This window comes from Epinephelus fuscoguttatus, linkage group LG20, assembly GCF_011397635.1.
Source record: "Epinephelus fuscoguttatus linkage group LG20, E.fuscoguttatus.final_Chr_v1".
In the NCBI taxonomy this organism is placed as follows: Eukaryota; Metazoa; Chordata; class Actinopteri; order Perciformes; family Serranidae; genus Epinephelus; species Epinephelus fuscoguttatus.
In genome coordinates, this window is record NC_064771.1 from 8,003,547 (window position 1) to 8,018,500 (window position 14,954).

The 14,954-nt window shown below is 42.2% G+C and overlaps 1 protein-coding gene across 11 annotated transcripts in view; it reads left to right on the plus strand.

The window, feature by feature from the left end:
* Positions 1 to 14,954, plus strand: part of LOC125880435 (protein shisa-6) — an 84,525-nt gene that overhangs the window by 67,025 nt on the left and 2,546 nt on the right. For 3 of the 11 annotated variants that reach the window (XM_049562911.1, XM_049562912.1, XM_049562913.1), the window contains 3 exons: positions 5,194 to 5,256; positions 6,518 to 6,538; positions 12,650 to 12,802. The exons of 4 other annotated variants lie outside the window; for them this stretch is intronic. In XM_049562911.1, the coding sequence (XP_049418868.1) occupies positions 5,194 to 5,256; positions 6,518 to 6,538; positions 12,650 to 12,802 (237 nt within the window). The remainder of the gene's footprint in view (positions 1 to 5,193; positions 5,257 to 6,517; positions 6,539 to 12,649; positions 12,803 to 14,954) is intronic. 4 more of the 11 variants (XM_049562917.1, XM_049562918.1, XM_049562915.1 and 1 more) reach the window with 3 other exon arrangements.

The following is a 14,954-nucleotide window of genomic DNA, read 5'->3' on the forward strand; positions in this document are numbered from 1 at the left end:
CTAGCATCCAAGATCGTATGCTTCCCAGGTGTTCGCATCTAACTTCATGTAGCAGTATCCATAATATAAACACTTGCAGTAGCATGCCCTGGAGCAGATGACCATATAAAGGAATTTGTCACAAGCTGATGTTATCTTGTAGCCACAGAAGAAGAAAAAAAAACACAGTCCGAAGCCTGAGGATTTTACTCACAGAGATTATTTTTGACATATGTTTACCTCATTATCCAACATTGTAACATTATATATATGACAGAAAATAAAGATAAGCACAAAAGTACACTTTAAATATTTAAGCACTATCATAAATTACTTGTCAGTTGTGACACATTAGATTTTAAATGCTATCTATAAAGAGTGGCACTTTTATTTCAGAAAAGGAAGTTTTACATTTATTCACACATCTTAAAATGAGCAATGGTTTCAAAGATTTTGTAGTTTTTATAGAACATTAATTTGTAGTGCAATTTGGGAAGGACATAATTTATGTGATGATTTTTACTTTAGACAAAAATGTCCTCCACAACTAATAAAAATTCAACTTACCATACATCCACAAATGACTTATTGGGCTCTAGTTTCCTGGCGCGGGTGGCGAACCCCGTGCATAGCTAGTTTCAAGCAGCGCATCCCGAGGTGCGCTCAGTTTAGTAGTTTGGCAGACCGAGGTGCGCTGAGATGGGTGTGGCGGCGCAGCAGGGGGAGGTGTCGACAGATCCAGCTTGGCGCAGTGACAGTTTCGTGCCAAAAGGCTTCGCCAAAGGTGTGCTAAAAGCTCGCCAGCTGAAACCAGGTCTACTGTCAGCGCAGGCAGAGCGCAGCCGGTGTAAGTGGAAGTTTGGCTGACCGGCTGACAGTGCGCACACGTCACCAAAACCTCGCAGGTTTCCAGAATATCAGGCACATTAACGATGCAATAAATACCCCAAAAAACACTATTCAATGCAACTATCTGCAATCAGCCCATAAATGTATCTCTAGTATCTCTGTATCTCTAGTTCACATCCCTCTCAGCCAACCACAAACAGCCACAGCATCAGATAGGGAGTAAAGAAAAGAAACAGAGTGAGACTGCGAGAGAGAAAGAGAGAGCGCGCACGCACGAGAGAAACGCAACATTGATTTACAATTGTGGTGACCTCCTCCCAGGCTACCTTTGCATCATCAGACCGTGGAGGTCTGCTCGCAGTTCCGTATATTCGGACACTGCGAGCTTGGACCTCCCGGACCAAAACATCAGTTTCCTCCTGGGAGAAGTTTGGCTGTCTGACGCTGCTGCTCTCTTCTGCCATGGCGAATTGAGTCTCTCATTATGCCACCAACTTATGCCAAATCCACCTGGCCACACCCAGTTGGCGAAGCGCAGGTGCACTGCGCCCCCGCCTCGCCCAGTCTGCGAAACTAGGGCCCATTATATGAACAGGATTTCAGTTTAACTACATTGTCAGCACTTGTAGCAATATTTTCTTTCTGTTGGAGACATAAAATGCAACTTTTATGTGACAACTTCTTTGTGTCCTACAAACGGCATGTAAAAGCTTTTACATCCTGGATATAGGTTCAATTACTCTTGTGACACAACAGATGGTTACTAAACAGACATATATTTATCTTACAATGCTGTTTATTGAATATATTCAGGAGGCAGTCTCAGATCATGATGACTTTTCCCCTTTTGAATCATCTCTTCTGTGAGAGTCATTGTTAAGCATCTGAAATAAGAGAAAGGCAGTGAAGGAACATCTCATCCATCTCCATAGTTCGAGCAAATATTGAAACCCATGATGTGAGAGCGTTGGGCCTCCCTCTCCTCCTTCACTTCTGTGACAGATGTAAATGGATGTTTCAGCAGTTGGCTCTAATGCATTTTTAAACAGGCACAGCAGCAGACAGCAAATGAACGTGTCGCGACGGCAACACTCTACGACGGGGTCTCCATCTATCGTTGCCTCCTCCTCACATACAAACATACAAACCCACTTACACGCGCGCACACACACACACACACACACACACACACACACACACACGATCCTACACACCGCTGAGAATGGCTGTCATTCATCAACTTTCTCAGTACAATGGGCTCAGTAAAGGTCCCATCTTTCAACTAAAGCACCTCCACACTGCAGTGCCCAGCCGAGCTCTGTACCACTGCATCACATTCCCTGTCAACCGCAAACACTCCGGCACAGTAGGATGGAGATATGATTGGGAGAAACTGTTGTTTATTCTCAGAGTTGGACATTAAAATGGCAGAAGACTGTTTCTGCTGATTAGACCAACTCATGCACACAGAGAGACAGAGAAAAAAAGGCAATGACCAAAGATGGAGGATGTGCGTGTGTGTGAATGTATTTGAGAAACTGTGCCGTGGAGGACTGCAACTTCAGAAAACAAATAGAAAACATTTTCACCACTTTCACAACATATGTGTCACAATTAAATGGTTCAATGTTTTACTTAAATGCTTGCATTTAAGTAAAACACCAGCACATTTAGAAACACACTCGCTACTCACTTTCAAACATTCGCAACATTAAAATAACACTGTAAATGAGAATCAACAGTCAAATACAGACATGCTTTTACAGACATAAGTTTAGATTTAAATGTATTTATGAAGCTGCTATTGCAAAGGTTAGGAGTGATCTTTCATATGCAAATGTTTGTTGCAAAGGTTAAGAGAGATCTTTCACATGCAAATGTTTATTTTAGTTGACACATATTGATTGCGAGGTGTAAAGCATTTGAAAATAGCTGATACTTCACGGTTTAGATAAAAAGTGAAAGGTGAGAAGAACTATGTCTGCCAAGGTGCATTTCAATAAGAAGCATCCACTTACAAAGCTTAAAATTCTGTTCTGTGCATCAGTAACAGCAGGTGAAAGCTAGAGATTATGCTGTTAAGATAATTAATACAATGCAACAACATAAATACAAATAACACCCACTTTTGCCACTAAAAACATGTCTGGAATGTCCCAAGCTCTTGTTAAAAAATACCTGCTTTCGTCACTCTAAACACCACTTGAAATGTCCCAAATTCATATTGAAAAACATCTGCTTTTGTCGTTATGATCACTACTGGAAATCTCCCAAATGCTCACAAAAAATACCCACTTTTGTCGCTAAAAATATGGCTAGATATGTCCCGAACTCTTGTTATAAAATGCACGATTTTGTCACCACAAGTATGGCTGGAAATATCCTGAACGCTTGTTAAAAAATATTTGTTTTTGTCACCACAAACATGACTAGAAATGTCCAACATTCACTAGGGTTGGGTCGGTTCTCGGTAATACCAATTCGGTCCGGTACTCCGTCTTGGACTGGGTACCGCATACTCAGGCAAAACGTACATGGAGTGGACCCCGTGGACGTCCGCAAGCCCTGTGTGCGCAAAGCACAACCGCGCGGACTCCGCTCCACGCACCAGTGTCACACAAAAGACTGTTCGGCATGTATTTTTCACATTGTGGGAAAGTTTCACGGACATTTTTACACGTAGTCCGCTCCGCTTATAGTACGCCCGAGTCTGTGAGCACCTCTTCACCAAGCGCACAGCAAGCGGGGGGGTTTCTCGACGAAATCAAAGAATGCGCCACTATGGCGACACTTTGGCTTTGAGCCAGACGAAGGAGGCAACCCTTGTTTGCACTGATTGAGTAAGCTGCAAAATTTATTTGTAAGGAATAAAAGAAACAACTTGTTACTGTCACTCGTTTTTTATTTTAAATGAGTCAGGTGCGCCCCCAAGTGGCGAAAATCCAGTATTACCGACTTGATGTGGGTTTTTTTTTTTTACAAAAACCGGACCGTTTTTTTTCTCATACCGACCCAACCCTAACATTCACGTTAAACAATACCCACTTTCGTGACTACGACCACGGCTTGAAATGTCTCTAGCTCTTGGTGGAACATACCTGCTTTTGTAGCTAAAAACATGGGTAAAAATGTCTGAAACTCTTGTTGACAAATACCCACTTATGTTGCCATGAACACAGCTAGAAATGTCCCAATATCTTGTTAAAAAATACCAGGTTTTGTTGGTTTCGAACAGTGGTTTGCTGCTATCTGCTGATAGATGTCTTGCCATCCACCATGCCCTCCCCCAGATAAGACACACTGGTCACACACATGTCGAGGTTGAGGTGGTGTAACAGTGATGGCTTCAACAAAACAAACACTGAAACAAACCAGATTACAGCAACTATCGAGAAACATAGGGTGGGGCATGGATCTAAGTTGAGGCATGTTTGTGTGGCAAGTGTGTGTTTGTGGTGTTGGGGTGGGTTGTCCAGAAGAGGACATAAGCATTTTTGTGTTTGTGTGAGAGTGTGTATGAGTCAGGTGAGGATGTGACTGCGAACAAAACAAGCTGGCAAGAATAACACTTCTACATCCTCTTTGCAATGCGTCTGTGTGCCGCCTGTGTGTTGTCACATTGGTGGATGCCATTCTTTGCGTGAGTTTAATTAATTTGAGCCTTTTTAGATATGTGTATATGTGTTGTTAATGTGATTTTTTAAAAAGTGCTCTGCTTGTGGTTTCATGAGTTGAAGTGTGTCGGCCGCCGTAGAATTATCACACTGAGGCATTTTCTCATGATGACTGCACGGACTGATGTTGTCTTTGTGTCTTTTCTCTCAAGTAACACAATTTTCAAAAAATATGGGAGCCTGTATGTTCCAGGACAGGATGTTATAAATATTGTATACAGCCCTGTTTTTTGTTTGTTTGTTTGTTTTTTCATCCGTAAGGTTTCTACTGTAGCCTCTGACTCTCTGGATTCTGTTTGATGTAAACAAAAAATGTTTTGCAGGGTAACACTGAGCGGACTCCACCTACTGCAGCCTTACTCATCTCATAATGTCTCGCATCTCTTTTTATGTCCATTAACTTCATTTGAAGAAATTAAAGGGATATTTCACCCACAAAATTAGTTTATCCCCAATAGAATGGCGATGTGGCTTTGTGACTTGTGTACTCTATAAAAGTCAACATAAAATGCACAAATTTCTCGACATAAATCGGTATTTTGTGAATCATATGAAAAGTATATCTCACAACTGGTGAATTATCTCTTTAATTGTCACCCCCACACTGCTAACGGTCTGTACAGTATTTGAGCTGATACAGAGCACTCCTCATGGATGCTGAACGGATCTTTCATTGCTTTTGTCATTGCAGGTACCCATCAACACAGCTATAACCATGTGGCTTTAGGTAGCCCTACACGCACACCTAAAAATGGTAAGACAAACTAGGGGGAGAGGGGAATATTCAAGTGAATCCACAGCTCTGTTCAGTGTTTGAGGTGAAGCTTGGACGGGGCATTAACTTGAATTTAGTGCTTGACACGGACGTGTGAAAAAGCCCTTGACATGGTCCTCTTTTCAATTTGTCACACCGCGAATCCATTCTGTTATTGAAAATTAGGCTTTTTCGTTGACGATTGAATCATAGAAGTGTCACATCCCATAGGCATGAACATTTCTCTGTGAGTGGGATCAGGCCATAGTCGCTGTCCATCTCTTTTTTAAAGGGAATACAATTGGCGGAGTATCAAGGTAATGTTCTGTCGAGGTCATCCCGTCCTCTGGTTGACGGAGCGTGAAACCCCAAGAACAAAAAGTTATCACCGTAACTCATGCTTCCTGTGAGGAGCATCACTGTGAATCGGTTTTTATTACTGATGTCATGCAGCTGTTTGTTCGAACAGTTCTTCTGAGTGAGCTGAGGCTGGCCTGGGGTCGCAGACTGACAGATGTGAAGAGTAGTGGTTGCATAAGGAAGCAAGGTGGAGACTGGAGAGAAGAGAGACAGCAGAGAAAAAGAAAAGAAAGGAGGCCATAAGCTGAATATTCGCTGCCTTCTATATTTATTAAATCAGTCTGATGTTGCCATTTGATTTATATTCTGTTTGTTTCAACCACAAATACAAAAAAAATGACTTGCATGCTCTCAAGCATTCAGGGGTTGTGCTTGAAGTCTGCAGCCAGAATGGCCTCTTCTTTATGGACATAATTGACCATGTGGTCTATTTTGCGCGTGCACACACACACACACACACACACACACACACACACACAGATAAGTAAACTGCGACTATGGAGAAATGCCTTGGAGATCTATGGAAAACATGAAAAATCCATTTCAACAACACATCTAACACAGACTTTGATCACAGGCCCCCTGAAAGGCTTCCAATTTCAGCACGCAGTGTATTTTCTAGATAAAACCCGCTGACACCACCCCACCCCACCTCCCCCCAGGTTGTGACTCAAACAACCAGGAGATACAGTTGCAAATCACAAGCAGAAAATGTGCAATCATACACACAAGTGTACATCACATGCCGCAGGAAGTAAATGCTGATTTTAATTTTTTTTTTGGAGGGGTGGGGGGGGGCTCTGTACTAGTCATGCTGAATATGGAGTAGGTCTCTGTAGGCTTTGCTTTTCTCCCCATCAACGTGTCTCTGAAATATTTGTTTTTCACTTGGGTTTGGTAGCTCACCGATCATTGAGACGTGGTAAGTCATACAGACATTTAGTGTACAATTCATTCATAACATTCCAGCACATATTTATGTACACATTCACCACAAATCAACCTCCACGTTTGTGTCTTCCACTTGAGTTTGTGTGTTTTCAGACCTGATCTAAGTAGCATTTGCTAATAAGTCTTGCTGTTTGTTTGAACCTGCTTCAACAAGAAAATTCATTTCAGTTTGTCAAGTGGGGCAAAAAAAAAGTCCAAGAACCCATGACCCATGAAAGTACATGAAAGTAAATTCATGTGATTTCATGTGAAAGCTGTGACAAAGTAAATGTATGGTTTTCTAATTGTCAACAAATTCCACAAAAAGACCAAAACCAACAGTGTTTTGGTTTTGAAGTCTCTGATTCCCCACCCTGTCTGCAGTGCTCAGTCTCAAGCCTATTGGTCACTAATACAATGACATTTTTACACAGCTGGACACTAGTCCACTAGGCTGGTTTTTAGCAAACATTATTCAAACTGGAGGAAATAGTGCATTTGTTGGGGACTATTTTTAGTCATGGATGAATAAACCTTTAACACACAACTTCAGTTTATTTAGAGATTTATGGGTTTGTTGTTTTCACCAGATAGAGAAACAGTTGACCAATCATAGCTTTATAGAAACGAGTAAAAATGGGGAAATTCCATTCCTACATGGCTAGCTAGCCACCTGTCTAAGCCAAACAAAAGGTAGTGAGAGAAAAAAATGGAACAAGCATAGATGAAATCCAGGCAGCCCTATGTGTTGTTGTTAATCAACCTAGAGAACGTAAGACCCCTAAATGGACATATTTCTGCAATTGTCATAACATTAACTGATCCTAACAACTGCTATGTCACTTTGGAACAGGTTAGGGCAAAGCAAACCAAAACATACTACCCTTGCAACAAGTGTCAGGCAGAATGAGTGTAGTAAAGTAAAAGAGGGATTCAATCTGATTAGCAGGATAGGTGTATGTGCCCATGTCCATCATACTGTAGGAACATACCGCCCAGTGGGTGCCGTGCAATAGTTCCAACAGCCTATTATTCTGAAACCCCAGTAGTACAAAAAAAACGTTCCATTGGAGCAAAAGCCCTGACAGCCCGTTATCCTGAAAACAAACAGCCATTGCTTCAAAGGACCATTGCTCTGAAAATACACACACTCCCTGCGGTTAGAAAGATTCATGGCCTGCAATCAGTCAGCCCTGCAATAAAAAAAATGTTCCTACAATGGTGAAGGTATGATCCTCCCTCCTCTGCCTCTGATTGGTTTACTGTTATATTCTTATGCTAACCTATCAGAATCCCCGACCAAGCCCCTAAACCTGAACCCTAACCATTCAACAACTCACAAAACTCAACAATCTGGAACACTCTGGTAGTGGGTCACATATCTGATTGGTCCCAGAGTTTGGTATTACACCTGGCATTCCTGCAGGACGAAAGACTGCAAAGCAACCCAATGAATATTATATTCTACATAAATCCTCTTACTGAAAAATATAAAATTTGATGTAACCCCTTTTTAATCACAAAAGCTTTGATTATTATGTATTTTTTCTGAGTAAGTGTTAGGGATTAGAATGACACCTCTTTTGTAATTATTAACTCTTACATGTTAGTAGTTACTTTTCAACACTGACCCTTGCCAGTCACACTCCTCATGCATAAATCTAACTGACCCAACCAACGAAGGCAACAAGTACTAGCCAGCAGAGGCAGAGTCGGGCAGGTCATACCTTTGCCGTAGTAGGAAAAAGGAATTAGCGCCTGGGAAGGTCCAGTGATGTCATTGTGCATAATAATTAGCAACATGCTTCTGTTTGGGAGAGTGTATATTTCAGAGCAGTGGGCGTTGGTTTTCAGGAGAACAGGCTGTTGGACTTTGGGTCCAATGGGACATTTCTGCCCAGCTGGGGGAAAAAATGGGCCATCAGAACAATGGGCAGTCCCCACCCAGTTTTCGGTACAAGACTTAGGTTGGGAAGACTCTGCTTGTTAGTAGGATCAATTAACTGTTGGTTTTGGTCTTTTAATTTTGTCATTGCATTTTTCGTCAGTAAAAGAAATATCTTCAGACTTCTCTCTTAAAAAAAACATGCTGGATCTGCAAAGACTACTTGAGTCAGGTCTGTGTGGTTGTACTGTCCATCGTGATGAAGCAGTGAAAAGTGTTTGCTATTGAGATAGCTAACAGCATGCAACAATCTGAGTCGATTCTCCCGTATTGATGCAGTGTAGCAGACAGTCCAGTCGCAGATCGTTCACATCCTTCAAACTCCCTCCCTGCAGCTCCCAGGACCCCCTGCTGTCGCCCGGCCCTGTTGCCACCCCTCTGTCCTTCTCTCCCAAGCCGCCCTCCTTGTTTCATCAAACTATGCTCTTTCCTTCTTGTATTTCGGTCTCCTTTATTTCCTTTTAGATTCTCTTATCTCCATCTCTTCTCCTCTTTCCTTTCCTTCTCTCCATCCTGCAGCAGTTACTAAAGCCCTATTTTTATCTGTCCATTGGAGGCTGGTGATGAGCCGCACCCATGCCCGCTGCTCTGCACTGCGTGACAGACTCACAGACCACTGGGGAAAGCGAGATAGAGCAGGAGTGAGAAAGAAAATGAGAGAGAGGGGAATACCGAACGGACAAGAAAGAATTAAGGAGCGGAGGAAAGTGGGTGGCAGCATGGTAGGACAGATAAGATTGACAGAGCAAGGAAGACGGTGGAGAATGGGACAGACTGCGGATGTTTGTGTGCGTGCATGTGTGAAAAAGGGAGATAAAGAGAAGGAGAAAATAAAAGAGGGCTTTGGTCCAGTCACCCCCCTTGTGCGTCTTCCTGGCATCATATCACGTCACATCAACAACAGCCAGTCCAGGCATTGCTCTCTGCCCGGCCCCAGATCACATCACAGCACTGTCACGAGCAGGGTCACTCTGCAGCACACATCTGTTATTTGGTGTGTTGTCTCGTTTCTCTCTCTTTTTTTTTCTTTTGTGGACCGCTGTTTCCTCCCGTCAAACCACCACGTCACCTGTCAAGTCAGTCCCGCACCAACCGCTCACTGAGTGCCTGATGTGACCGCCTGTACTCCCCCATCGCTGCCACCAGCAAGTTGGAGTTTTAGATATGCAACCATTTCTCAAAGGCTGACACTCTAAACTCACCGGCTGAGTTAAAGCTCAGGCAGAGAAACTGTTTTCTTGAGTAAGTGATATTAAAATTGAAAGAAAAGAGACGAAGAGTCCTGGTGCTTGTGATACTAACCTTAGACTGTATAAAGCCAACAACCAGGGCTGTAGCCGAGCTTTTAGAAACACTGAGGTCATGAGTCCAAACACCACCCAAAAAATATTTCTGACTAGCCTGCAAATATTTTTCCTTAAAATGCATTATTTATATATACATTTGTTATTTCTATATTTGCATTCAGTGTATTCACTCTATTGTTAAATACCCTTTTCTGTAAACACTGTTAAGATGCTGTTTCAAAGCCCACAATTTCAGCATATAATTCTAATGGGGATGTAGCAAGTCCCTGTGTTATTTAGTTTTTGGCCTAAAAACAGCAAAAAAAATTTAGTCAGTTCAATTTGGGATATAGTTTCAGGCTAACAACGATCAAGTCTTTACTTCTCCTTGTTCTGTTTTATGAGCACAACAGAGAGTACAAAACTCTAACAAGGTAGCAGGCTTCTCATTTTTACTGACAGTCTCTTTTGCTGGTTAAAATGAAATTATTATTATTTGAAATGGGGCTGTCAGTGGTTCAAAAAATGTAATTCTAATTTACATGCAAAGTTACCTGTCCACAGTGGCGTTTTTGGATACAAGAGCCTGTGCCACCTCCCAGCACTGGGCGCTTGATGGGCATGCAACTAGGCAGCTTTTAATTGTGGGCTGTGTGCTCCTAGATTTCAAACTGGACCAACACAGCAGCTCTTGAAACTTTCATTTATATTACAAAAATAACTCACCAAAATGTGTCTCTTTAAACATAATCTGCCTTCATTTTGGGTCGACAATAGTTAGTTTAAACATTTTTCGGGAGTCTCTAGAGGTGCTAAGTTGTTCTTGATGCCCCTAATTTGCAAGAACTCAGAACTCAATGCAACAATACCAGAATGCAGAATGAAAGCAAAGTGGTGAGGCAGCAAAATGGTGTAATATTCCCACCTTGAACAGGCAGTGTAAAGGGGGTAGAATTTATTCAAATCAATGCAACCCAGGCAGCCTATCCTAAAACCGTAGAATTAACATTGCTCCGTTTATTTCCTTCACTGCCTCATTTGCAAGCTAACATTACTGTAAAACAGTTGTGTTAAAAAAAAACAGCCTTAAAAAATGTTTTCATATATGCTGCTGAAGCCAGTGCTGCCTCACATTTCTTTTCACAGTAACATGCTATGATTTGGTATTCGGTTGTAAGGCTTGCTAGCTTTCTCCAGTTTGCCTTAGCAAGGACAAAAGCAGTTACACCAGTACTGGGGGACTGCCTAATTGTTCTGACAGGTAATAAAGTCCCAATAGTCCAAAACATGCCCCACTGGACTGAAAGCCCATTCCTAGGACAGCCCATTATCTTGAAAACAAATATCATTTCTCCAAAGGGCCATTTTTTTTTTTTCAAGGCACTCTTGCAGTTATTTGGGTTGCTTAGATTTAGGCATGAGGATTGAGACTGGTTAAGATTAGGATAAGAATATTGAGGTAGGCCAAGCAGAGGCAGAATAAGGTGGGTCATGCCTTACCCATTTTAAAAAGGTCCTACTGAATTCACTCTGTATAATAATTGGCCATGTACTTCTGTTTGGGAGAGTGTGTAGTGTATTTTGGAGAAACGGCCCTTCCGAGCAATGCACGTTTATTTTCAGGACACCAGGCTGTTGGACAAATGGCCTTTTAATCCAGTGGGACATTTTTTTGGACTGTTAGGGCTTTGGAATTATGAGCTGTCAGAATAATGCAGGCTGTTCTCATGCACTGTTAGTATGTTTTCCTACGAGATGTAGCGCACCAAATTTCATACATATACCACGTAATCATAAACCAGTAATTCGTGTATAACCCACATATTTGGGAAGGCTTTAATCACGTGACTAATGCACTGATGGAAGTAAAGAAATAAGCAGGTTTGGGTGGTGGAGGGGTCACAAAACATGGGACTTTCCCCGCGGGATCTTCCCAAAGACGTGAACTTTGACCAAACATGGAGTCATTTTAAAGTACGTTTTCACCAAGTTTACTTGCCTAAACCTAATTGCTGTAACTTTATGTTAAGTCCATAATGTAATCCGTTGGGTGCAAATTTATAGGCTATCATATGTACCATTGCATAAGGATACATTAACCAATGGCATAGCGCCATTTACTGACCGCACACAAGAACTTATAATTATGTGCATTTTAATAATGTTCACCACTTGAGTTTAAGCTGGACAGTTGTGCTCATACAATGAGAATTTTGAATTTGAACATTTTTTCACATGAAAAGTGACAGCACTAAAATCTGCTGTAGCTAAAAAACATCAATGCCGAGTAAGTTGCCAAAAGATCAAAAAGAAACTTGGCTGTTACCTAGTTAGTGTGTCAGCCAACAATCCTGAAGCACCACTCTCTGACATTCCTCTGGGTTGTTGTTGGTTCATATGACAAACAATTTGGTGAGTTTTCTCCAGAGACATAATATAAAGATTGATTGTGTCACTTGAGAGACAATACCAAGGACATGTCCTCTCTGTCTTCCATGGTAGCTACAGCCCTGGCAACAACAATACATTATTTATACCTGACAAAAGTCTGGAGAAACTATGGTCTCTATATTTTGTGATATTTTAACTTGAATTTACTTGCACAATAAAAAGTAAACTTCCGCAAATCCAACCGTGGATTCCTTCTTTATGCCAATTAGATTTTTTCAGAGCATCTCTGCCTGTAGGAAATATTTGTAAAACTAAAGCTCCAGCCTGCCCGCCAGCTCAATCTCCCTTCTCTCCCTCAGCAGGTGGTCTTCCATGGTGGCCTGGCTAGCTTTTTGGGGGGGACAGGGGATAGGAGAAGCCAGCCTGCCCATTTTTTTCTCTTCCCTTTTCTGTGTCTGTATATGTATGTATGTGTCTCCAGAAAACAATCGGATAAGCGGCATCCTGACCTCACAGACGGAGCCCTACGACCTGTCTTTCTCACGCTCCTTCCAGAGCCTGTCACACCTGCCGCCCTCCTATGAGGCGGCCGTCAAAGCCGACCTCAGCCGGTTCTCATCCCTGAAGAAACTCAGTAGGTCCAAGTTCACTGCACTAATGCAAGACTAGGCTCCCTGCCCTGATGCCCTGCATGACAAAAGAAAAAAAAATTGCATTAAGTGTGCTTCCCTGACTCCTGACTGGGACTTACTGAGTGGCTCCAAAGTGTTTCGGCTGTGAAAGTGATTTGCTTGCTGTACGAAGGACATCAAACAATCGGGAGAAAAAAAGTCCTCACACACATCTTTCTGGAGATTTTTGCAACTCTCCATTGATCATTTCAGTGGATGTTGAGGGCCTTGAATCAGAATCATTTCTCAACTATGATCCTTCATGAAATCAGCTTAGTCATCTCACGAAACTATGAGTCATTGATATTCCATGCTTCCCTTGTCTCCACTTAAAGGCTGCAGCCACTATTTCTCTTGGAGCGTATAAGTACATTAAGCGGCTTCTTGTGCCCGGCCCGGCTCGGTATTGATTTAGCGGTGCTACGCTGGATTTCTGCTGTGTAATGAGGTCTCATCTCATGATATTCTCCGAGTGGAACGCAAATATTCCTTAAGGCTTGTGTAATTTCATCATGACTGCCCCACTTCACTGCTGGCGTGCAGTCAAAGTGAAGGATGACGATCTACAACTCATCCCGTCAGGCCTCACTCCACACTGGCTCCCACACGTAGCTGCCGGGCACCATTTCAAACTAAATGGCAAAACAGGTTTGCAGGATGCAGTGCTGCTATTTACCGGTCCTCAGTCGTATTAGAAGGAGAAAAAACCAAAACAACATTATCGTGCGTTTGCTTGAAGAATTAACGTAATAGTTTAGGCTGTAAAACAAAACCAAATGAATTCAATTGTCAGAGACAGAAACCCACGGAGGAGACAGTGTTAAAATGGAAAAATATCCTTAGGCAGTGTCCTTCAGTCTTCCCAACTTTCTTTCTGCTTCCAAAGCAAATTATTTGTTGCAGCAAATAGCCAAAAGGCTCTGCAGTTTCTTTTTGTTGCTCAACTAGTGTGTGCACACTGATAGATCATGTTGGATTGTGCTGGAGGGAAGATAGAGCAGCGTTTTCATTGTCGGGATAATAAAAGAGAAGAATGCTACTGCTTATTAATGCAAATTGGTATCAAACTGAAGAAAAGCATTTAGCCCATTGCAGCGCAGGACAGTATACATCACAAGTTATTCATTCACTCCGTGGTAATATAGTTGATGAGTTTGCAATGCCCCTGCCTGAATCCTGAAGACTATTATGCTTGAGAAAGGAACATCTTGTTTTTATTATCTCTCATAATGAATCGATTTGCAGCGAGCACCCATGGCTCGCTGCTGAAGGGGATTTTGGCTGAGTGTAATCTTGACAGGTGGTGTGAGCACTGCTGCACCCATTATTGAAAAAGACAGGCTTGGAGTCATCTACGATTTCTCAACAAGGTGGAGAGGTCTGCTCTCCACGATTTATTTCCCCCATATAAATGACACCTCTGACTGTTTAAACATTCATGCTGGTGTTCAGGGAGAATAAAGAGTTTGCGTCTTCATAACAATGGACTTATGAATGTTTCCATTTTTTAATTTATGCTGCATTTTGTCTCTTTGACAAGCTGTCTGACAGAGTTTTTGTGAATGTGCGTCACTATGTGTGTGGTCCTGTACTCAAAGACGAGTCTTTCTGCATGTGTTTGTGTTGTGTGGCATGTGGTTGATGACACATTCACTCCTACGCTCTACTGTCTCTGGAAATGTATTCTCGTCTTTTGTGATCTGCTTCTAAATGCATGTTGTCGATGTTTGTACACACGAATAAAGATAAAACACTCTCTCGAGCACATTAAAACACAATTCTCAATGGGAAGTGACTGTTCAATAATACAATTAGCTTTCCAGCATGTACACAAGGTGCTTGTGTGTTTCCCTTCGTATCTGTATGATATGACGATGTTTGTTTATAGACTTTCACATGACCTTTGAAAAGTTTGCTCCCACAGCCAGAGCTGCCTGTAGACTACCAGATGAAGCCTGGATGTGTGGATGCTATGTGCCTAGCATGTAATACAGTCTGACTGCGATTCCTGTGTCTCTCTATTTTCTATTCCCCTCCATGAGTTTGGAAAGGTGAAACACAGATGGGTCCGCCAACACTATTCTCTGCACTGTGCGCAATGTTCTCCAATCCCAG